A 23,525-nucleotide genomic window follows, 5' to 3' on the forward strand; every position below is an offset into this window, starting at 1 on the left:
GAACTATATGTTAAATCCGGTATATACATACATATATATTTATACAATTATCATGCCACACAAGAAAAATCAAATCAAACTAGTAAAAAAAAAAAGAGAAGCAAAATAAAATGCAAGCAAACAACAATAAAAATAAGTGCAAAAAATGCTATGTTGTGAATCACACTTAGTTCCCATAGTCCTCTCTCTAGGTGTAAATGGTTCTCTTCATCACTGAATAATTGGAACTAGTTTGAATCATCTCATTGTTGAAAAGAGCCACATCCATCAGAATTGATCATCATATAATCTTGTTGTTACCATGTATAATGATCTCCTGGTTCTGCTCATTTCACTTAGCATCAGTTCATGTAAGTCTCTCCAGGCCTCTCTGAAATCACAACCTGCTGGTTGTTTCTTGCAGAACAATAATATTCTATAACCTTCACATACCATAATTTATTCAGCCATTCTCCAACTGATGGGAATCCATTCCGTTTCCAGTTTTTTGCCACTACAAAAAGGGATGCAACAAATATTTTTGCACATATGGGTCCCTTTCCCTCCTTTAAGATCTCTTTGGGTTATAAGCCTAGTAGAAATACTGCTGGGTCAAACAAAGGGTATGCACAGTTTGATAACTTTTTGAGCATAGTTCTAAATTGTTCTCCAGAATGGTTGGATCCATTCACAGTTCTACCAACAATGTATCAGTATCCCAGTTTTCCCATGTCCCTTCCAATATTCATCATTATCTTTTCCTGTCATCTTAGCTAAGCTGAGAGATATGTAGTGGTATCTCAGAGTTGTCTTAATTTGCATTTCTTTGATCAATAGTGATTTGGAACACTCTTTCATATGACTAGAAATAATTTCAATTTCTTCATCTGAAAATTGTCTGTTCATATCCTTTGACCATTTATCAATTGGAAAATGGCTTGAATTCTTATAAATTTGAGTCAATTCTCTATATATTTTGGAAATGAGGCCTTTATCAGAACCTTGGAATGTAAAAAATATTTTCCCAGTTTATTGCTTCCCTTCTAATCTTGTCTGCATTAGTTTTGTTTGCACAAAAACTTTTTAACTTAATGTAATCAAAATTATCTATTTTGGGATCAATAATGATCTCCATTTCTTCTTGGGTCACAAATTTCTTCTTCTTCCATGGATCTGAGAGCTGAACTACCCTATGTTCTTCTAATTTGTTTATAATATCTGCAATATTTCTGCTATACTAGTTTCCAATTTTCCCAGCAGTTTTTGTCAAATAGGAAATTCTTATCCCCAAAACTGGGGTCTTTGGGTTTGTCAAACACTAGGTTACTATAATCATTGACTATTTTGTTTTGTGAATCTAACCTATTCCACTGATCAATTATTCTATTTCTTAGCCAGTACCAAATGGTTTTGATGAGCATTCCTTTATAATATAGTTTTAGATCTGGTATAGCTAGCACCTTCATTTGCTTTTTTTTTTTTTTTCTCATTAATTCCCTTGAAATTCTTGACCTTTTTGTTCTTCCAGATGAATTTTGTTGTTATTTTTTCTAGGTCAATAAAATAATTTCTTGCAAATTGGATTGGTATAGTACTAAATAAATAGATTAGTTTAAGTAATATTGCCATCTTTATTATATTTAATAGTTTCCCAATTGTTTAGATCTGATCTTATTTGTGTGGAAAGTGTTTTGTAGTTTTGCTCATATAGTTCCTGAGTTTCCTTTGGCAGATAGATTCCCAAATATTTTATACTTTCAACAATTATTTTAAATGAAATTTCTCTTTGTATCTCTTTTTGTTGGATTTTGTTATTGATGTATAAAAATGCTGATGATTTATGTGGATTTATTTTGTATCCTGAAACTTTGCTAAAGTTGTGGATTATTTCTTGTAATGTCCGGCATAGCTTTCTATTCCTTGGGACTAGCCTTGGTCTCAGCAGAATAATCACCATGAGAATAGTCAGGAGTCTTTATTGTTTCCTTCAGTCTCCCAGTCTGAACCAGTCTGCTCTACTGTCTCAGTCAGTCTGGCTCACAGTCTCCACCAACAGTCTAAATCATAGTCTGACTGTCTGACCCAGTCTTTTCCAGCAATCTGCCAGTCTGACAGTCTCCCCATAGTGCAGGTGGCAGGAGAGCCACCACAAGAATGGTCAAAGATAGAATGTCTATCTTCCAGTCCTTCTTAGTCCTTATATACCTTATTGTAATTACGTCATTATTGCAGACTGATTATGTGTGAACTTAAGAAAACCATTACATCATCATACTAAGTACTAAGTATATATGTGAACTAGAGAACCATTATCTCATTAATTCCACTGAGTTAACACCTTGCCTCAAGCATGTTTCTCCAGAGTTCCAGCCCTCTACAATTTCTAATAGTTTTTTAGTTGATTCTCTAGGGTTCTTTAAGTATACCATCACATCATCTGCAAAGAGTGATAATTTGGTTTCCTTATTACCTATTCTAATTCCTTAGTCCAGTGGTTCTCAAACTTTTGTTTTCAGTATTTTTATCCTATTAAAAATTATTGAGGATCTCTCCAAAGCGTTTTTGTTTATATGGATTATATTTATAGACATTTACCATATTGGAAATAAACATTATTTTTGAATTTGTAGACCCTCTAAAAGGGTTTCAGAGATCCCCAGGATTCTCTAGACCATACTTTGAGAACCACTGCTCTAGTCTCTTTTTCTTCTCTTATTGCCAAAGCTAGCATTTCTAATGCAATATTGAACCTTGTTTCACCCCTGATCTTATTGAATTACCATAGACTCTTGAAGAAAAGTGTCGTTATCCTCATCCAGAGAGAACTATGATGACTAAATGTGGGTAAAAGTATATTTTCACCTTTGTTGTTGTTGTTTGTTTGTTAGTTTGTTTGGCTTTTTTCCCCATTTCTCATGTTTTTTTTTCCTTTTGATGTGTTTTTTTTTTTCTAAATATGACCCATATGGAAATATGTCTAAAAGAATTGCATATGTTTAATTTATATCAGATTGATTGCTATATTAGGGAGGGGAGATGGGGAAGGAGAGGAAGAAAAATTTGGAACACAAGTTTTTGTGAAAGTGAATGTTGAAAATTATCTTTGCATATATTTGGAAAAATAAATACTATTAAAAATAAAATTTAAAAAAGAGAAGGCATATATAGTATATAGATAGTAAGTATGAAAACCAGGACAACCCAAGAAGATTTGGGTTCCAGTTCTATCACATCCTGGCTGTGTGACTTTGGACAGGTTACTTAACTTCTTAGAGTTCTATGCAGCTCTCTAAGATCATAAGTTACAGACAAATGCACCTATATTAGATGAATTTCTTTTTCCAGTTCTCTCATCATTGAAATCATAAGTTTAGTTCCTATCTTATTGTAAGGCACCAGGGTAATGCTGGGGATAAAAATATTTATGTCACAGCTCAAGTTGTTAACAACGCCCAAACCTGAGGGATTGATATATTTTGGAAGCCAAAGGCATGAGTAGGAGGAACAAGGATTTAGGGCTTGTGAATTTGAGTGGCTGGGGGAATGATTGGGCCATAAATATAAATAGGAAAGGTAGAAAGAGAGGTAGGTTTTGCAGAAGAAATAATGATCTCTGTTTTAAATATGTTGAGGTTGAAGATACTTATTGGATATTCAGGTGTATTTTCCAGGAGATGCTGCAAATTTGAGTCTGGAACCCTTGATCTAGAGGTCAAAGGTGGAGATTCAGATTTGGGAATCATTAGCAATAATGATGATTGTTAAAGGCTTTCACATGGAAGATCCATAAGTAAGAGGATATTAGTACTCTTGAGAATAGAGGATAGTATCTGGGAGGGAAATGGCTATGTTGAAGAGATGGGAAATAGAAGAGGAGAGAGAGAGAGAGAGAGAGAGAGAGAGAGAGAGAGAGAGAGAGAGAGAGAGACAGAGAGCTTAGAAAAAGAGAGAGACAGAGAGAGACAGAGAGTGAGAGTAGGAAAACCAGAAGAGATTATCCGGAAGGAAGGGAATTACATATTATACAGTCCAGAAGAATAAAGACTAAGAAAAAGCCACAGGATTTGAAATTGGTAGAACACAGGAGACAAGTGAAAGAGCACTTATTTGCCTAGTGAGAATCTAAGTCAGATTGAGAAGAGTTAAGAAGAGAGTGGAATGATGAGCAATACTTTTTTCAAGAAGCTAGTCAGTGTAAGAGAAAAGAGACATGGAATGGTAGCTTGAGGAGATTTAGTGCTTGAGTTTGCTTATAGACAGAGGGTAATGAAGCACCTCTCCTGAACCAAAATATCCATCTGCACAAAAGTATAAATTGGGGTTATTGTAGGATTAATATTTATCAGGGTCCTCCCCTCCAATATAGATCACTTTATATCTTTATCTGAAAGGCAAAAAACTGTCCTTAAGACCTGGTTGAAATGAGATGATTGAGACCAATTTCAATGATCTTGTGATGAAAAGAGCCATCTACATCCAAAGGGAGGACTGTGGGAACTGAGTGTGGATCTCAACATAACATTCTTATTCTTTTTGTTGTTGTTCATTTGCATTTTGTTTTCTTATTTATTTTCTTTCCTTTTTGATCTGATTTTTCTTGTGCAGTAAGATAATTGTAAAAATATATTTACATATATTGGATTTAACATATATTTTAACATGTATAACATATATTGAATTGCTTGCCATCTAGAGAATGTAGTGGAAGTGAAGGAAGGGAAAATTTAGAACACAAGGCTATGCAAGGGTCAATGTTGAAAAATTACCCGTGCATATGTTTTGAAAATAAAAAGCTTTAATAAAACAAACAAACAAACAAAGAAAACCTGGTTGAGTCAGAGAGCTTAAGACTCAAACATGTAACTTCAGGCTGTCTGTGATTTCCTATTTATTTAAGGGCATAGAAACACCTGTTCATTAGAAATCAGGTCCTTTAGATTGACAAAGCACTTGGACCTCTTATCCAACTTTGTCCTTCTTTTGTTACCTGAGTCAAGCTCAGGCCCAATTATAGACCTCCTGACATCCTAGAATGCTCAATCTTGCCTTACTCTCATAAATACTTCATAATTTATTTGATTGTATTCCTGCTTGCGTGAAAGAAGCATAAGATGAATATAAATCAGCATGGGAGGAGGGAGTGAATAATCACAAACAAGATCACTGGGAAATAAGTTGGATCCTTTGACTGCCCTATACTGAATGTTTCTCTGGGTAGTTTAGAAAGAAAAGATTCTAATGCTGATCTCATCTTTTTTTTGGCCTCAGAGTGAAATTTTTGGAGGCTCTGGCAATGAAATGATGCATATGCACTAGTCAGGTATGTAATGTAAATGGGTAGCTTTTGCATTAAACCTATGTTGTAATGGCCTAGAATATTGGTCTGAAGGAGAAGGAAGACTTGAATTAGCCTTCAAGTCTAAGGTTGAAATAACATTTTAAAATCTATCTACTTATCTAATTACCTGCTATCTATCTATCTATCTGTATATATGTGAATATACACATATATATATGTATATATAATATTTATATATATTATATGTAATACACATATATATGGATCCTAGTAAGGAAACTCCCTCCACAGCATCATTTGATCAATTGGCATTGTCTTTGTAACTTAATTCTCTTAGAAAATTGCTGGGTCACAGGAAGATTTCCTAGTATTATACAGTCAGTATATGTCAGAGGCAAGTCTGGCACTCAGATCTTGTTAATTGTGAGGACATCTCTTTAGTCACTACCATGCTGCCTTCCTAGTTTAAGGATAAATAATGGTAGGTTGAAAAAAATTAACTTGCCTCATGGTGGTCATTCAGCTTGTAATTACTGGATAATAATAATAATAGCATTTATGTATTGCTTTAAGGTTTCCAAAGCACTTTACAAATACCTGATTTTTATCTTTATAACAGCTCTGGAAGGTAGGTGTTATTATTTTCCCCATTTTATAGGTAAGGAAACTGAGGTAGACAAAGTTTAAATGATTTGTTCAAAATCAAACAGGTAATAAGTATCTGAAACTGGACTTGAACTCAGGTCTTTCTGACAAAGGTTCGGCCCTCTACCTACTGGATTATGTAGCTACCTAGCTGTTGGAACCCATTTTGAACCCAACTCTAATAAAAATTAAAGTACTCTTTACAACATATTTCCTCTCTCAAGTACCAAGGACCATTCATGAATATGGTTATTAATCATTCCACATTGACTCATCCTTGAGTTAGATCAGTGAATAGCCTCATAAAGGGAAGTTGAATCTCTTGAACATATGCCATCATTAATCTAACTTAGAACTAAGGAGAAGATACCTCTGAAAAAACTGAGCAAACTTCATTTTCTTGCTATCTGGGACTTGTTGTCTATTGCCAAGGGGACTTAATTCAGCTCTTTTGATACCTCTATCTTTCTCTGCTTTCCCACTGGCTTACCTATCTCTCTTCTGTGGCTCACTCACAGGGCAGAAAGTCTTCAGAGAGTTGTCAGGGAGAGTAGCTCTAGAAGGCCAGAGAGCAAATTTTAAATCTATTCCTGACTGGGCACATATGAACTCATTAGTCCATGCATCTAGGGATGCCAGCTGCTGAAAGCTTTTAGTAGCCCCTGGGCTAACAACATTTGTGCATGTATATGTGTATGCGGGTGTGTGCATGTATGATATTCCTGGGGGCCCAATCTGCTTTCTGGAGGATGGCAGGCAGGGAGTGAGTGAATGGAGGTTAGGGAAGAAAGGCAGTATTAATCTTTACTGAATTTCAGGGCAACACTGAACAACTTCAAATGAAGACAAGAAAGCATGTTTGACACATCAATTCTCTCTTTTGCTTCATCTTCTGACTCTCTTTCCCCTCCCCCCCTTTCTCTGTCCCTCACTTTCTCTGTCTCTGTCTCTGTCTTTCTCTCTCTCTCTGTCTCTCTGACATGAGTGAACAATGCACAAGGAAAAGATGAGTCGGGAAGGAGCGATGGTCTGTGGCAGCCTACAAGTTGGATAAATAGTACTTAGTTTAGTAAAACTTGTTTTAGTACCTTGGTTTTTTCTACCAATACCTTCCTCCTCAATGGCATGGTGATCAGAGATTAGGGAAAGGGGAAAGGAAGCAGGAGGGAAAAAAACACAGGAAGCCATGTTCCAGGCTCTATGCTAAGCATGTTACAGATATCTTGTTTGGTCCTCACAGTATCTCTGCAAGATCGATACAATTATGCCCATTTTACATAGAGGAAACTGAGGCAGACATAATTTAATTGACTTGCCCAGAGTCGCACAGTAAGTGTCTGAGGCTACTTCCTGACTCCAGAACTAGTACTCTATTCACACCATCTTGCTGCCTCTAAGGGAAGAACAATTAAGTCTAATTTGACTGGCTTGTAGAGTGTGTGAAGGAAAGTAATGTATAATAAGCATTCACAGTAGGCTAAAGCCAGGTGCTTAAGGGCTTTCAATGCCAGAGAACTTTGCGTGCTATTTTAAAGGTGAGTGTCATATTCATGTTTCAGTAATATTTTAGCAGTTGTGTTGATAATGAATTAAATAAGGGAGAGACTTGAGATAGAGGGATCAATTGGGAGGTTCTTATGAAATTATAGGTAAGACATAATGACGCCCTGAAATAGGGTATCAACTACATGAGTGAAGGACATGGATATGCGAGATGATGGTAAGATACAATTAGCAAGATATGGCAACATATTAGATAGAAAGGAGAGAGGGAGAAAAAGGTAAGGAATAGTAGAATGTTAAGAACGGTCACAAGGTTGCAAACCTGGATCATTGGAAGGATGTTGTTATCCTCAATAGAAAAAGTAATCAAGTGAGCATTTTGGGGGGAAATAAGGGATTCCCTTTTGAACAATAGACCACAAGTGTTTCTTTCCCCATTTTCAAATGAAAATGGAAAGAAAATAAGGGAAGAAAAATGAGGCCAGTCAGGATTGGGTTGTCCCCATTACTGGTAGTGGGCTGGATAATCAAGAGGGAAGAAAAGGCTAGCAAACCTATGGAATGCCCACTTAGCAAATGCAAAAGTCATTTCTCCTGAAAATTTCTCTGTATATTTTAAGCCTCACCTTTTTTTGTGAATAAAGTATATATAGTAGCTACCAAGTGTCAATTATCTGAATTAGTAGAGGGCAGAGCTACCTCCACATATCACTTAGATTGGGTGTTATAATGTATCATATGTTCTGCTACCCACCTCCCAACAGATTTACTCTATTGGCACAAATTTAAGACATCTGTGAATTTTTTTTCTCCCATTTAAAAAAAAGCTTTCTTTTCAAAGAACATAATTTTTTAAAATGATGAAAATGTACTCAGTAATATATAATGGAAGCACAACTCTGATCTCCATTCCCAAATGAGAATCAAGCCCATAGGTAATTTACAACTTTAATTTAGTGTATCCATAGAATATCACTATTATGCTTAATTCCATAAGCAAGAGATAATTTAACATGGCTCTATGTTTGGCCTCTATGCCCAAGAATTTAGTTACCAGCAACATCAGGAGGGTAATAACTCAATAGCTTCAACTATAATGCTGTCCAGCCCATGACCTCTGAGGAAAGTGCTAGTGACTCCCATATAATGTCAAAGGGCTTCTCTCTGACCAAGCCAAGATTAACTCTGTTCTTTTATACCTATTTTAGGGGAGCATCATTGAAAAGAGAAGTGCCCCTAAAGGAGACTGCTGTAAGACAGAAGTGAAATAGAACCTCCCAACAATTCTCCAACCAAATAAATATATAAAGAACAGACTGAAGATCATTTTATTTATTTTCAATATTTTATCCCCCCCAATAACCTAGAACAATTTACAATATTTGTTTTTAAAACTTTGAGTTCCAAATTCTCTCCCTTCCTCCTTCCCCTCATCCATTTCATTGAGAATACAAGGAATTCAATATAGATTATACACGTGTAGTCATGCAAACTATATTTCTATATTAATCGTGTCATGAAAGAAAACAGATAAAAAACCCTCAAGAAAGATAGAGAATTTTAAAAAATTATGTTTCAATCTGTATTCAGACATCATCATTTTTTCCTCTGGGTAAGGTTAGCATTTTTTTTTTTTTATCATAAATGCTTCAAAGTTGTCTTGGATCATTGTATTGAGAATAGCAAGTCATTCACAGCTGAACATCTTGAAATATTGTTGTTACTTTGTACACAGTACTTTTTTACTTTGCATCAGCTCATGGAAGTCATTCCAGATTTTTCTAAGAGCATCTTCCTTATCATTTCTTATAATACTCCATCACAATCACATAACACAATTTGTTCATTTTGATTGATTATCCTTGCAGTTTTCATTTCTCTGTCACCACAAAAAAAAAAAAAACTGCTAGAAATATTTCCATACATAGTTCTTTTTCTCTCTTTTTTTAATCTCTTTTTTTGGGATAGAGACCTAATGGTGGCACATGCGCTAAAGAATGGTTGAATCAGTTCACAACTCCACCAACAATACATTAATGTCTCCTTTTCCCCACATCCTTTCCATTTATCATTCTTTTCTGTCCTATTAGTCAATCTAATGGATATAAGATAGAATCTCAAAATTATTTCAATTTGCATTCTTCCAATCAATAGTGATTTAGAGAAATTTTTCCTATGGCTATAGATAGCTTTGATTATTTTATCTGAACACCATTCATATCTCTTGATCATTTATCAATTGGAGAATAGCTTCTATTTTTATAAATTTGATTTAGTTTTCTATATTTTTAAGAATGAGATTTTTATCAGATAAACTTCAATTTTTTCACACTTATGATTGCTAAACATATTTCCCAAACCATCTTGTTCCCCTATTTATTGTATTCTCTCTTTTCATTCTGTTCCCCCTCAAAAGTATTTTGCTTCTGATTACTGCCTCATGTGATCTGCTCTCCCTTCTGTGAACACCTCCTACTCCTTTCTCTTATCCCTTTTCCCTTATTTCCTGTAAAGTGAGACAGATTTCTATATCCAATTGAAGGTATGTCATTCCCTCCTTAAATCATTTCTGATGAGAGTAAGAAGGTTCAACCAGTTTTTTTCTTTCCCCCATTTTTCTTCCATTGTAAAAGCTTTTTTCTTGCTTCTTTTATGTGAGATAATTTACCTCATTTTACTCCTCCCTTTTCCTTTCTCTCAGTGCATTCTTCTTTTTTACTCATTTTTATTTTTAAGATAGTATCCCTTCATATTTAACTCATACCTATGTCCTGTCTATATATACTAACTGTCTTAATAACAAGAAAGTTTTTATGAGTTGCACCATGTAGACATGTAAATAGTTTAAGCTTATTGAATCCCTTATGGTTTCCCTTTTCTGTTTATCTTTTTATGCTTCTCTTGCCTCTTGTATTTGAAATTCAAATTTTCTATTCAGGTCTGATCTTTTCATCAGTAATACTTGAAAGTGCTCTGTTTCATGGAATATCCATTTTCCCCATGAAGCTGGATAGATGATTCTTGGTGGTAATCTTAACTCCTTTGCCATCTGGAATATAATATTCCAAATCCTTTGATTCTTTAATGTAGAAGCTGCTAAACCTTGTGTTATCCTGACTGTGGTTCCATGATACTTGAGTTGGGGGTTTTTTCCTGTTTACAATATTCTGTCCTTGACCTGCGAATTCTACAATTTGGCTATAATATTCTTGGGAATTTTCATTTTGGGTTCTCTTTCAGGAGGTTATTGATAGATTCAATTTCTATTTTACCTCTAGTTTTAGAATACTAGGGCAGTTTTGCTTGATAATTTCTTGAAAGATGAAGTCTAGATTCTTTTTTTGATCATGACTTTTAGGTAGTCCAATAATCTTAAAATTATCTCTCTTGGATCTATTTCCAGAACAGTTTTTAATCCTATGAGATATTTCACATTGTCTTCTATTTTTTTTTATTCTTTCAGTTTTGTTTTATTGTTTTCCTGATATCTTATAAAGTTATTCCTTTCCATTTGTTCAATTCTATTAAATTTTTTTATTATATTTTGTTTTTTAAAAAGTTGTAATAGCTTTTTATTTACAAGTTATATGCATGGGTAATTTTACAGCATTGACACTTGCCAAACCTTTTGTTCCAATTTTTCCCCTCCTCCCCTCCACCCCCTCCTCTAGATGGCAGGATGACTGATACATGTTAAATATATTAAAGTATAAATTAAATACAAAATAAGTATACATGTCCAAACCGTTATTTTGCTGTACAAAAAGAATCGGACTCTGAAATATTGTACAATTAGCCTGTGAAGGAAATAAAAAATGCAGACAGGCAAAAAATATAGGGATTGGGAATTTAATGTAATGGTTCTTAATTATCTCCCAGAGTTCTTTTGCTGGGTATAGCTGGTTCAGTTCATTACTGCTCCATTGGAACTGATTTGGTTCATCTCTTTGCTGAAAATGGCCAGATCCATCAGAATTGATCATCATATAGTGCTCAATTCTATTTTTAAGGAGTTTTTTTCTTCAGTGAATTTTTATATGCCTTTCCCCATTTGACCAATTCTGTTTTACAGGCATTCTTCTCTTCCTTGGATTTTTGTACCTCCTTTACCATCTGACCTAGTTTGTTTTTAAGATGTTTTCTACATTGTTTTTGGTGTCTCCTTTACCAAGCTGTTGACTCATTTTTCATATTTCTCTTGCATCACTCATTTCTCTTCCCAATTTTTCCTCTATTTCTCTTCATTTTCAAAATCTTTTTGAGGTCTTTCATGGCTTGAGACCAATGCATATTTTTCTGGAGGCTTTGGATGCTGGAACTTTGACTTTGTTAACTTCTGAGTGTGTGTTTTGATCTTTCTTGCAACTATAGTAATTTTCTATGGTCAGAATCTTTTTGTTTCCTTATTTTCCCAATCTATTTCTTGACTTTTACCTCTTTGTTAAATTGGGGCTCTACTTTCAGCATGGAAAGTGCATTGTCTCAGGTTTCAGAGGTTTTGTGTAGTTGTTTTCAGAGATACTTATAGGGACCTGTAAGTTTTCAGTTCTTTCAAGGTGGTATGATCTGAGGAAAAAGAAGTGTGTTTGATGCTCTACTGGAGCATCTACTTTTTTTTTTCTGTCTTGCTGTTGTGAAGAGAGTCTTTGATCCACTGTTGCTGCAAGATTTGGTGTGCTAGCACTCCTCCTTACTCTGGGACTATCACCCAGGATTGTGCCCCAGATTTTAGTATGGGCAAAGTAATAGAATCCTGCCCTCAGGGCCAGCAGAGACTCCTGTAATCTCCTACTGTTCAACCTCCTTATTGTTGAGAGCTCCAGAAGTAGCCACTACTGATTCAATGCCTCCAAAGACCTGATCCTGGCTTGCTGGGAACTGTGCTTTTCAGGCATGGGTTGGCCTGTGCTGCACTGGGCTCCATTCTCACCCAAGTGTGACAGACCTTTCCTGCCAGCATTCTAAGTTGTTTTTGGCTGGAAAATTATTTCATTCCATATTTTGGAGTTTTTTGCTGCTTCAGGAATTTTTAAAATGGCATTATTATTCAAAGATATTTGGAAGGATTTGGAGAGAGCTCAGGTGAGTCCCTGCCATCTTGCCTCCGCTTCTGAAAACTATTTAAAAAATTTAATCTAATAATAGAATGTATTGACAGTACACAAATTGATTTAGTAGATATGCAGGTATAAGAAAACACAGACTATGTATGAATCAATGCTATCCCACGTCTTGGTTTTGGATGTGTAATGGGCCAAGGATTTCTATGATACAGCTTTTTTCTTCTCACCCATTATATGGGGAGACTTTACCTAAAAAGACAAATCCAGTTGGTCCTGTGTCTGATTGGCCTATATCATTGGCCTCAACTTCCCTGATATGTATTTTTTGCATCCACAGGCCTAAAAAGTTTCAGGGATGTAGAATCTAGGTTCTTTGGACTTGAAGGATTTCTGAAGCCCATAAGTTGCATTTCTCTGCTCTGCTGACCAGGCATATTTCCAAATGAAGATAAAAGGGACCCCCTACAGAAGAGCTCATTATTACTGTATTTTTGTTGTATATCCTTTCCTTAGGAAAAGCTGTGGAAAAAGTAAATCTCCTTTTTTTTTTTTTCAATGTCTTGTGAATATCTTATATCATTCCAATGTTGAATTAGAACTAAGAGGATGCTGGCATTAGGGCCAGTATATTACTGAGAGAGTAGTGCTACACAACAATGCAACTGAATTCCAGGCAACTGGTTTACCTTCTAGCTGTAGCTGACTTGCTGTCAATGGTCCACAGATGCTGGGAGATTGTGGGAATTTTTAGAGGTAGACAGAGAAAGCCTGATTATATTCAAAGAGCAAGATGGTGCATTTTAACCATTAACTAGCAATGGCTGCTGTCCACAAAGCTCTCAGCTACAGAATTGCTTCTAGGTTTGGCTGAATAAGCATTTTTATCAGACTTGTCAGGTCCCTTACAGAGAGACTATTTTGGAACTTGCCTTTTTCCCCTTATGATATTATAAATGCACATTTGTGTTGGCTCCCTTTTCTTTCATGGTAATGACCTTCTGATGGAAATGAAGACTCAAAATCCAAATGACTTGGATTGTGACATAGAGTCCTCAGGACTCTATAGAGTCCAGAGGGAATAGTTTTCACTTTGTTAAAATTGTCCTCACGTGATGGCAGGATGTCAAAGCTTTTAAAGCTGAAAGCATGACTCTTATTTGCTAGAGAGGAAATGTAATCTTCTGAGGCATTGCCTTTCAATGAGTGGATAACTTTTATAACCTATTTCTCAAGGAAGAATTGACCCTTTTTCTATTAAAATCTCACAGGATATAGCTTTCAATTGGGACAATGTACATTTAATTTTCTTCTTTATGAGGTAACACATAGATGATCATGGTGATCTGTATGCAATCAATAGAGGAAGAAAAAACATTAAGCCATTATCAGAATTCTTCTAACCACAGGTTTTAATAATTAAGTGATGGCTGCTGCAAAAACTTATAATAGAACCTTGTGAGTGATTTTTAAGTTGGAAGAGGCAAACAGAATAGGCTCAAAAGGCCTCCTCAGGAACAGATCTGCTCCTTCCAATATAGCTAATGAGATAAAAGGGAGTAAAGACAAAATCCCCCCACCAAAAATCCAGGTTAAGAACAGAGCCATGATTTGCAATGTTCTTGGACGATAAATCTATTGGAATGTTATGAACAATCACAGCAAAGAATAAAACTAACCCTATTATTAGATGATCACATAGGCGACTATGGTGGTAGGTATTGGCAAAGGAACAGTTTTAAACAAGGACAGTTTGATAGAAATGTTTTATTAAAGTAGGAACCCAAAAGCACTAACTTTGTAAAGTTGTTCTCTACAGGTAGCTTCTTAATGGCTGCATCGTCTCCTAGAAGGGAAAACAAACTGTCTCTTTCAGGCTGGCAAACAGCAGCAACCTTGCAAAGCAGGCAGAAATTGGGCATATGAAATGACAGTCATCACAGGAGTCTTTTGTTTCTCCCATGGAGGCACAGTTGCAAGCTAATGAAGAAACTGCAGTATTTCATTTGAGTTCCAACAGTTATTTTCTTGACCCGCAGCAAAGTTTGTCATTTAATACAAAGCCTTCTCTACAACCAGGAAGCATTTAAAAATCCATTAACTTCTCAGTCTTGTATTTTTCTGACCTGTCTTCTCAGCTAACTCTTCTTTAGAATTTTGCTCAAAGAATGAATGCCATTGAGGCACTTGTTCCAGGGGGCCTTGGCTTGACTGCCATGCTTAACCACATTTCTAGCTGGGCCATTGGATCAAACGAATGTGGTACAAACTTCTCTAGCCACATATTCTAAATTAGACTTTCAGGGACTATTTTAAAGCTTATTTTTGTACATGTTTCTCAAATTGTGAAGTGAACATTACCAAGGATACTGGCCATTTGTGGTACAGTGAGAAGCACTGTATTTAGCATCAAAGGCACAAAAAGCCTTGTGAAATAACTCCATGTGTGACCATGTACAATTTATTTAACCTCTCTTCTGGATTGTCATTTCTTTTTTTTTTTCCAGATGTAAAATGAAAGAATTGGACCAGTGACATAAGGCAATTTCTAGCTCTAAATCTTTAAGTTCCTTTTAGATCCTTGCTTAGATCATATCTCATGTAATACAAGATACATTTCTTTAAAAGCGTATGAACTGAACTTTTGTAAATCAAGTGAAATTTCAAATATACTCCTAGATAGCATAATACAAAGAAAATCTGCTATAAGTATAGTGGTAATAATCACCTCCAATTTACTTCCTTTGTAAAATCTGAAATTTCTGTATTAAATTTTTTTAAAAAGTGGAATAAAATGGACTTTTTTGTTCTAATTCATGTTTGTCTTTCTTAATTTTCACATGTTGAGTATTTTAGTGATTTTTCTTTTTAAAACGAGTAATGGCTGACTGGATTTTATTTATTTATTTATTTTTAACAGAGTCTGGATAACTGATCACAGCCTTGATCAAAAGAGGTAAAATTAATAAAATGTGTTCCTCTATAACTCTATTTTACAAAATGTTTTGTAGAATCCTGATCTTCTATAATTGTGTATAGGATTTCTTCAGGAAAATTTCATTGCTGGTGCTATTTTTCTACTCTAAAATAAGAAAGCTATGTATCAAAATGATAATTATACAAATTTTTCAGTCTGCCATCTAGCATTGATAGTGTTTTAGGGTTTGCAAAGCATTTTACAAATATTATCTCATTTTCCCATTTAACAGATGAAAAAAACTGAGGCTGAAAAGTCACAAGTTATTGAATGTCTGATGCAAGATTTGAACATAGGTTTTTCTAATTCCAAGTTAGCACTCCATTTATTGTGGCATCTATCTACCTTGTATGAAAATAGCTCTGAATCCCTTTACTTTGCTATTAAATTTCATTAAACCCTTCTATCCTAAAACGAAATCTATTCCATTAGCCCCCCCATGTACCCAATGAGCACTTATGGGCTCAAGTTTCATCATGGTCAAATTAAGGAGAACAGTTATTCCACAAGATTTTGGCTATTGTTAAGCCATGAAGGAGTTGCTTATTTTTGTAATGAATAATTTTAATGAATTGAAATAACAAATTTATGCCCTTATTTCCTGTTATTCCCACCAAGGGTCCTAACACGTCAGACTCAGTAAAATCCAGCTTTTAAAGCAATACAACACTGTTAAGAATTTATTTCTGGCTGGGTTTAGTAGCCTGTGGGCTTTAAAGTCTCATTACTGATTACTTTAAGAGGTAACACTTTAAGGAGATGTCTGACATGAATAACAACTGAGCAAAAGGGAACATATCTGATAGCTTTAAAATTGCCAACAACGGGACTCTCATTCTGATAACTCTGAAAAATCTTCTTATAAACCAAAACTAGTAAAGTAATACTTGCTCACAAACTGAGTGTTAATCTAATGAGGAAAAGTTATGATTTTGGTTCAGTTCTTGAACAGCTTTCAAATGATTTTCTGTTCAGAATAAGTTGTGCAGCTTATATGGAAGGGAAACTCTGGCTAAGTAGCTGAACAGTTTGGCTACATGAGTTCTAGCTCACATTTTTCTTCAAAAGTTGAATTCTCCATGTCACTGTTTGCTATAGGGAAAGAATAATAGCCACCTTTAATTAACAAAATTAATTTATTTTTATATTTCAGAAATGCAGTATCCATTTATTCGAGTTGATTTTCCAGTTTTTGCATTATCCAGTCAGTTTTGCAGTCTCTTTCCCTTCCCCAACCCCCATTTTTTCTCCTTAAATAAGCCATATCAATTCAACTTAATATTCATCTGTTAAGAGTTTATTATGTGCCAAGTACCAGTTAAAAAGGCAAAAATGTCCTCAAGTAGATTATCCTTTCCCTTCTCAGTAGCTAGCCAGATTTTAGGCCTATTTATTAATGTCGTCTGAAATAGATGAGAAGGAATGGATGGTAAAACTTAGTTCTCTGATTCTGGTCATTTCGTAACAATAGGTATGATCTCTAAGGAGAAACACTTGATTAAAATGAAATTTCTAGGTTATTATTTTGGATTACTGGGCTAATTAACATGCATAACTACTTTCTTGCTTATAAAACCCACAATTAACTTTCAAGCACAAAAATCAGCTGATACAAAGTATTCCACTTCTACTTCATGTAGTTGTTAAGAGCCTAAATCTTTTCCTACTGATAAAGATGCCTCAGTCTCTCATTTAAAGCTCCAACTTACCTAACCAAAGTACTCTATTTTAGTAAAACAGAACTACTATTCCTTGGTCTTGTTCAATATCTTCTGACCTCTAATTTGCATAACCTATCCATTGAAGGACACTGACTTGCTCCACAATTCTGCCTGTTGTGACCTTTCTGCCTCTTAAAAGTCCAGGTCAGATGTCGCCTTCCCATCTTACCAGATTCCTCTGGCTAAAAGTGATAGCACTCTTATATAATACTTATTAGAAGTCCTATTAACTTTTATTAAATTTGTTGGGGGTAGAGGAGTACAGGACTACTTTTCATGTTTATGGTCTCAAGCACCTAGAATAATACCTTACACATAAAAATGCTTAATAATGAGTTGAATTTGCTAAAATTATAGGGAAAAGTTCAATTTAAGATTATATATATTTTTCTGTATGATCACTGTTCACCATGCTAATGAAATTGGGGCATCAGGAGACTTTGGTTGTCAGGACTGTGACTGTGACAAGAACTCTATACCATCCAGTTTTTTCAAGTGTTAGCTTTTCTTAGTGAAGAAATTGGGCCCACATGACTACCTGGAATAAAGCCGATGAGGAGGGGTAGCTAAAACCATATGATTTAAACAACTATAACTAGATACGGATAGTTTTTTTTTTTTTTTTTTTTTTTTGGTTTTCTGGTTCTCCCAAGTAAGGAAATTCAGCTTCCATCCAGAGACAAGAATTTTTCACTTGATTAAAATCAAAGGCTGTTCAGTGATTAAGCAGAAATCTTACAAAGCAGAAATACTTTTGGTTAGCTTCTGGAAGGGTCTTTTTGAATTCTATGTAGATAATATTTATAAAAAGATGCTCACAAAAGTCTGGAAAGTAGGATTAATTTACATTTTTCGAAAGTATTTGGGTATTAGCAACTCCTTTCCCATGAATTAATATTTTCAATTCTTTTCATTTCTTTGATGCAAAATTCCCAAAGTTTATAACCTCAGGAATGACTGCTCTGTTTTCTCCGATCCCCTCCCCAATTGACCATAACTAAATCTAAGTTCAAATTTTTTTTTTTTTTTTTTTTTTTAAGAGACGAGCATCAGGGGCAGCTATTTGGCATAGTGGTTAGAGCACCAACCCTGAAGTCAGGAGGACCCGAGTTCAAATTTAGCCTTAGACACTTAACACCTCCTAGCTATTAAGGCTGGGCAAGTTACTTAACCCCAATTGCCTCAGCAAAAAAAAAAAAAAAAAAATTTCTCAGATAAGTATTTTTCCTTTGGATTTCTTTATAGGCATAGTCACAAAATATGTTGATACCTTATAAATGTACATGCCTTATTAATCTATGCTTAAACAATATATCCCTATGATTTTCTTACTGAGTTTCTGGGATATAAATTATTAATATTGGGCTTGACTGAAATTGGTGGAAGAATTCGCAAGGTAACAAAGAGTTCTGCTCCTGAGTTTAGCATTGGTATTATTTTTTCTCCATCACTGATAGAAAGGAAGGAAGCAGTAAATTGTATATGGCTTCATGTAATGGAAGACATTGTTCCGAGTCTTTGGGGATAAGACTCCCTACTTCATGTCACTCTTCTATTTAACCTTTTCTTGAGGAATTCCAACAAAGGTTCATTAGACGAAATCCCTTCTTAAGATGATCTGAAGTTCTAGGGCTTTAGATTCATTAGTATATCAAGGGAAATTCATAAATACTGTTCTCATGTGAATATTACACTTTGATACAAATGCTAGCTAGGCAGAATCTACACCAGCTGATGGAAGCCACACTGCTAGATCTAATTTCTGAGAGTGGGGGTGGAGTGAGAAGATAGTTTGCCTATGACACAAGTAGTCAAATTAAAACATGATAAGCCTTCAAAGTACATGAAATTCATAATATTTTTTCAGGAAAAAAACTAGAAACTGTAGCGAGGCATTCTTTGATGTAGTCAGGCATGAAAATGTTTAAGTGGATAAAATTAGGAAAAAAGTAAAAATGATTTAATATATTTAAGCTGCTTACAACATGCAATTAGATTTCACATTTATTAAATTTGTTTCTCCGTATTACATACAGAAAATAAAAATGAGCAGGGAACACTTTTCCATGGATGAAACTTTCACATTTATTTTTCTTCCATGTGCATAGAAAATGGCAGTGAAGTGTCCTATGAAAAAGGCAGGGAATGGGAATGGCATTGCTATACTGGACTGGACTTTGTGCTTCCAAATTACACTATTCATTTTAAAAACAAACAAAAAAAAATTGGTATTTTTAAAATTGATAAGTTTCTTGGGTCTCCCATTTCTTTTTAATTGTTAGCTTTTCAAATCTCTTTTAAAATGACACACTGCATTACAAATGATGGCACTTTTAACCAATGTGGCATTTTCATATTTACACCAACAAAAGAAATTTACAAGACATAATAGCATACAATCTTGACATTTAGTAATAGCAATAAAACAAGGGCATCCATTTTATTTTTTTCTGTACAAACTATCAGAACATAACTTTTTATTCACATAAAAATCATCTGTAATTTGATTTGATCTACACATTCTCCCAACTCACTTTACCCATTTCTCAAACCTTTCATCACATTGCCCACACCTTCACCACACTACAGGAACTACAAGTAATTAGATCTAATTCCTAAGCAGAGGTATAAAGTTCTTTTCCAATGCTTTCCTTACTTTCCTGATAATTCCTCAAAGTATAAAAAAAATGCCTCTTCCCTTGTTCCTTCCATTTCACTTGCATGTTTCACCATCAAATTAGAAAACGTATCTGTCCTCCTCAACTGAAACAAGATTAGGAAGAAAAAAAGTTTCTCTACTGAGTTTCTTGATGCTACACCCAAGAGTCTGGTGATCCTGGGTACTGTTCTGCTCTATAAGAAGGTCTTCTAGTGGAATAAAAGTCTACATAATTCGTCGTTGATTTCAGTCCATATTGTGTTGTATAATCAGCAGAAGCTGGAAAGTGAACTCGATCATCAAAATAAGGGTCTTCATAGCTATGAGGAGACTGCAAATACAATCTGTATGCATCAAAGTTCTTTCTGTTGGTGTCATCTTGACTATAATACAGCTGTGGATGCTGTTGACAAAATGAAAAAAATAAATAAAAGTAATCTTTTGAAATGTGAATTTAAGGAAAAACATGTGTGTTTCCCTTTTAAAATGTCTAGGACAGTAATTCATGGACTTATGTTGATAAAACAAGACAGAGAATTCAGTACATTGATTAGAGGACTTTTTTACTTTTTGTAAACCCTAAATCCCAACCAGCTTTAAATGTACAGGTGAATACATTGAGCTGTCACTTGATGACATCATGTAGGAGTAGAATCAGGGTTATGAGAAGTCCAGATACCAGGTACTTTACCTGGAAGCCTACAGAATGATAAAGAAGGTTAAGTTTTTGCACATTTATTTTGATCAGCCAGGATTTTGCCAGTCATGTGCTTTGAAAGTACAACCAGATCATTTGGAAATTATTTTTTGACTTTTTCTTTTTGGTCAGGGTGGTGATGGAGGGGAAGGGATGTATCTTAGACAATAAAATTTAATTGTACAATCTCTTTCGAAGTCAATTTTCAAAATTTTACTCAAACACGTTTTTTATTTTGTGGTGCTATTTTGATTCCCACAATTCTAAAAGAGACAATTCTCAACCTTGCTCATTTTGGTGAACAGTGGATATAAATGCTTTTAAAATTCTGCTTTGAATAAGAATTATAGAAGCAGAGGCAATCGTTAGTTAAAGGAAAAATAATCTGGAAATAAATATGGATAGAGAGGCAAACACATGATACTAACACACATATTTAAAATGTAAAGACTATACCAGGTTAGGAGAAAGGTGATAACAATGACAGTGCATATGCTACATTCTGGTACTTCAAACATCATTAAAAAACAAAATTAGGCTTTATGGCCCAATTATTCCATTCTCTCATCACTATGTCAATTTCTTATAACTTTGCAACATTTAACAAATTATAACATATAGTGATGCCAATACCACAATATAGGATTAAATTTCCAATATTACAGAGAAGATTACGTCTAAACTCTTTCTTTTTAACTTGTTAGAGATATGATTCTTACAATCCTTAAAAAACAAACATTCCCCCTTTCCCTTCCCTCCCTCCCCCCCAAGAAACTATAGTATGATTGGTTCAGGGTAGATATAAAAACCTTCTTTTGTGGTAAAAGTTGTGAAATGAGAGAGAGTGTGGAATTTTCACTTTTTTTTTGAGGAATGATGGTGGTACTAGTTTTTGCTTAAATTGTACTGGAGTATAAGATGAATTGGATGACTTCTTCAGGTAATTTCAACATTTTAATTTCTTAAAATTTTGACGAATTATAGAATAATTCTTCACTAACTCAAGAAAAATCTCAAGTTGTTTTTAAGATTATAGCTTCAAAGACAGAAGGAAAAACAACACATCATTAAAGGAGAGAGCTGAGTTTATGAATATCCTTTAATTCCAACTTCAGGCAGACAGCAGGGACTAACTCAAATCTTGGCTTCAATAACTAACCTAGAGCAGCCAGGACTTAATATGTCCTATAAAACCATTATCCAGGAAAGTTGTAAACAGTCCGCTGCAAAGGAGGAGAGTGCTTTCCCAGAAATGAACAGTGAAGTTAGAGAAGGATGTGACCTCTAACTCTTCCCCACACAGAGGAGGAGAAAAGAAAAGATTTTCAAGCTTAGACCAAAAATGGGCAGGGAAAGGCTATCACAGGATAAATGACCTCCAGTATGCTTAGAAACTTTTCAGAATGGATTATGAAAGCAATGGATGATGGGTTTCCATCATCTGTGTGGTATTGTTAACAGCTTCAATTCTCAGACTCAAGGATCTGAGAATGCTTCAGAAAAGAAATTTGCTCAAGCAGCTGATATCAAGTGAAAGGGATTCTACTCAATGATGTTAGTTTAGCATAAAGATTTTATTATGTGTTGTTGATCCCTGCTATCAGTATTCTTTTAAAATGAGATTGCAAATTCACCTGTAGCCGTCTATTTTGTTCTCTTGCTGGTGAGGAATAGGAACTGATGTAAATTGGTGAAGGTTTGCTGGAGCCTGTAAGAAAATATTTTATGTAGTTAAAACTAGTGCTTCATCACTTACATCCATTAGCCTCTGCAGTTTGACTACACTATGGCCAATGATGTCCTGATATTAAGCCTAGATAAGACCTGCTCTTCTCTGTAACCCTTTCAGACTTATAAAAGTCAGCAGCTTGGAATCAGAGACTTAACTTCACTTCTTATGAACCATCAAGGACTAATGATTACAGCAAACATATGCCTCATATATACTTTTGTGACAAAACTGCTAATGCAAGCTGTGGCAATGCAGAATTTATCAGAACATTTTCTCCTTAACTGCTGAGCAGGGTGAACAACATTTGTTGAGGTTATTCAATCTTTGTAAACATAAGCAGCTTCATATGAAAGATCTCTTTTGCCGAGTTTTTGGGTTCTGCCTCTTGGACCAGAGAAGGACATTTCAAGCTAGAAATAGGAGTAACATTTGTCTTTCTACGGTTTCTAAGTTAAATTATTAAGGAAAAGAAGAGAAATATAATATGCCAAGCTGAATGCCTCCAAAATATCAGTTTGTGTTAACACTCTAGTTAAGAGAGAGGATTAATATGAGTTCAAAGGGGTTAATTTGTAAGACAAATACACATGATACTCTTGCTGCAAATCCAAATGCCTGCTTACAGCACAAGAAACAGACAAATTTGTTCCCATAAGGGTCCATGAGAAGAGTTCTGATACCATAATTAGCTCTTTTACTCTATTTTTAATGTTAAAATATAGATTTAAAACAAAATGAGGAAAAATAAAACATACCTGGAACAAATTAGTTTATTGATGCAAATAAAAGAAGATACAAATAGAAAAATTAGAAGGGTTTGCAAGCTGGAAAGGATCTTTAGAACAAAGCTGCAGCAAATCTCAAATAACAAATACAGGTTTTTAATGTGCATTTTTTTGGAAAAAAGCTTTATGTTTGAAATATAGCAACTGCAATGCTATGTAGCTATTAATTGCCATAGTAACAATACACGATTAGTAAACAATTGTATGAAATCACAATTTAAAAGACAACAGACCGAGTGAGATTACTCCCCCAGCAGTAGTTAAGCTGCCATTAGCTTTTATTTTTTTAATAGGCTTTTTGAACATGAAGTGTCCCTTTCCCCACCTCCTTCTGTGGCTCACTCTGCTTTATTTGAAATCTCTAAAAAGTTATTATAACTTATAAGACAGTCAAGAGTGTAGAAAATATGAAATCCTTATAACTATTCAAAGACCATGTTCTCAAATCCTGGACAAAACTTTCTATAT

The 23,525-nt window shown here is 34.8% G+C and overlaps 1 protein-coding gene across 9 annotated transcripts in view; it reads right to left on the bottom strand.

Moving 5' to 3' along the window:
- Positions 1 to 19,178: 19,178 nt before the first annotated feature.
- PKP4 (plakophilin 4) overlaps positions 19,179 to 23,525 on the bottom strand; it is a 215,520-nt gene continuing 211,173 nt past the window's right edge. For 8 of the 9 annotated variants that reach the window (XM_012544732.3, XM_031960639.1, XM_031960641.1 and 5 more), the window contains 2 exons: positions 22,175 to 22,248; positions 19,179 to 20,246 (listed from right to left, as the gene is read on the bottom strand). In XM_012544732.3, the coding sequence (XP_012400186.1) occupies positions 19,998 to 20,246; positions 22,175 to 22,248 (323 nt within the window). In that variant the 3' untranslated portion in view covers positions 19,179 to 19,997. The remainder of the gene's footprint in view (positions 20,247 to 22,174; positions 22,249 to 23,525) is intronic. The other variant, XM_031960643.1, reaches the window with a different exon arrangement.

This window comes from Sarcophilus harrisii, chromosome 3 (genome assembly GCF_902635505.1).
Source record: "Sarcophilus harrisii chromosome 3, mSarHar1.11, whole genome shotgun sequence".
NCBI lineage: Eukaryota > Metazoa > Chordata > Mammalia > Dasyuromorphia > Dasyuridae > Sarcophilus > Sarcophilus harrisii.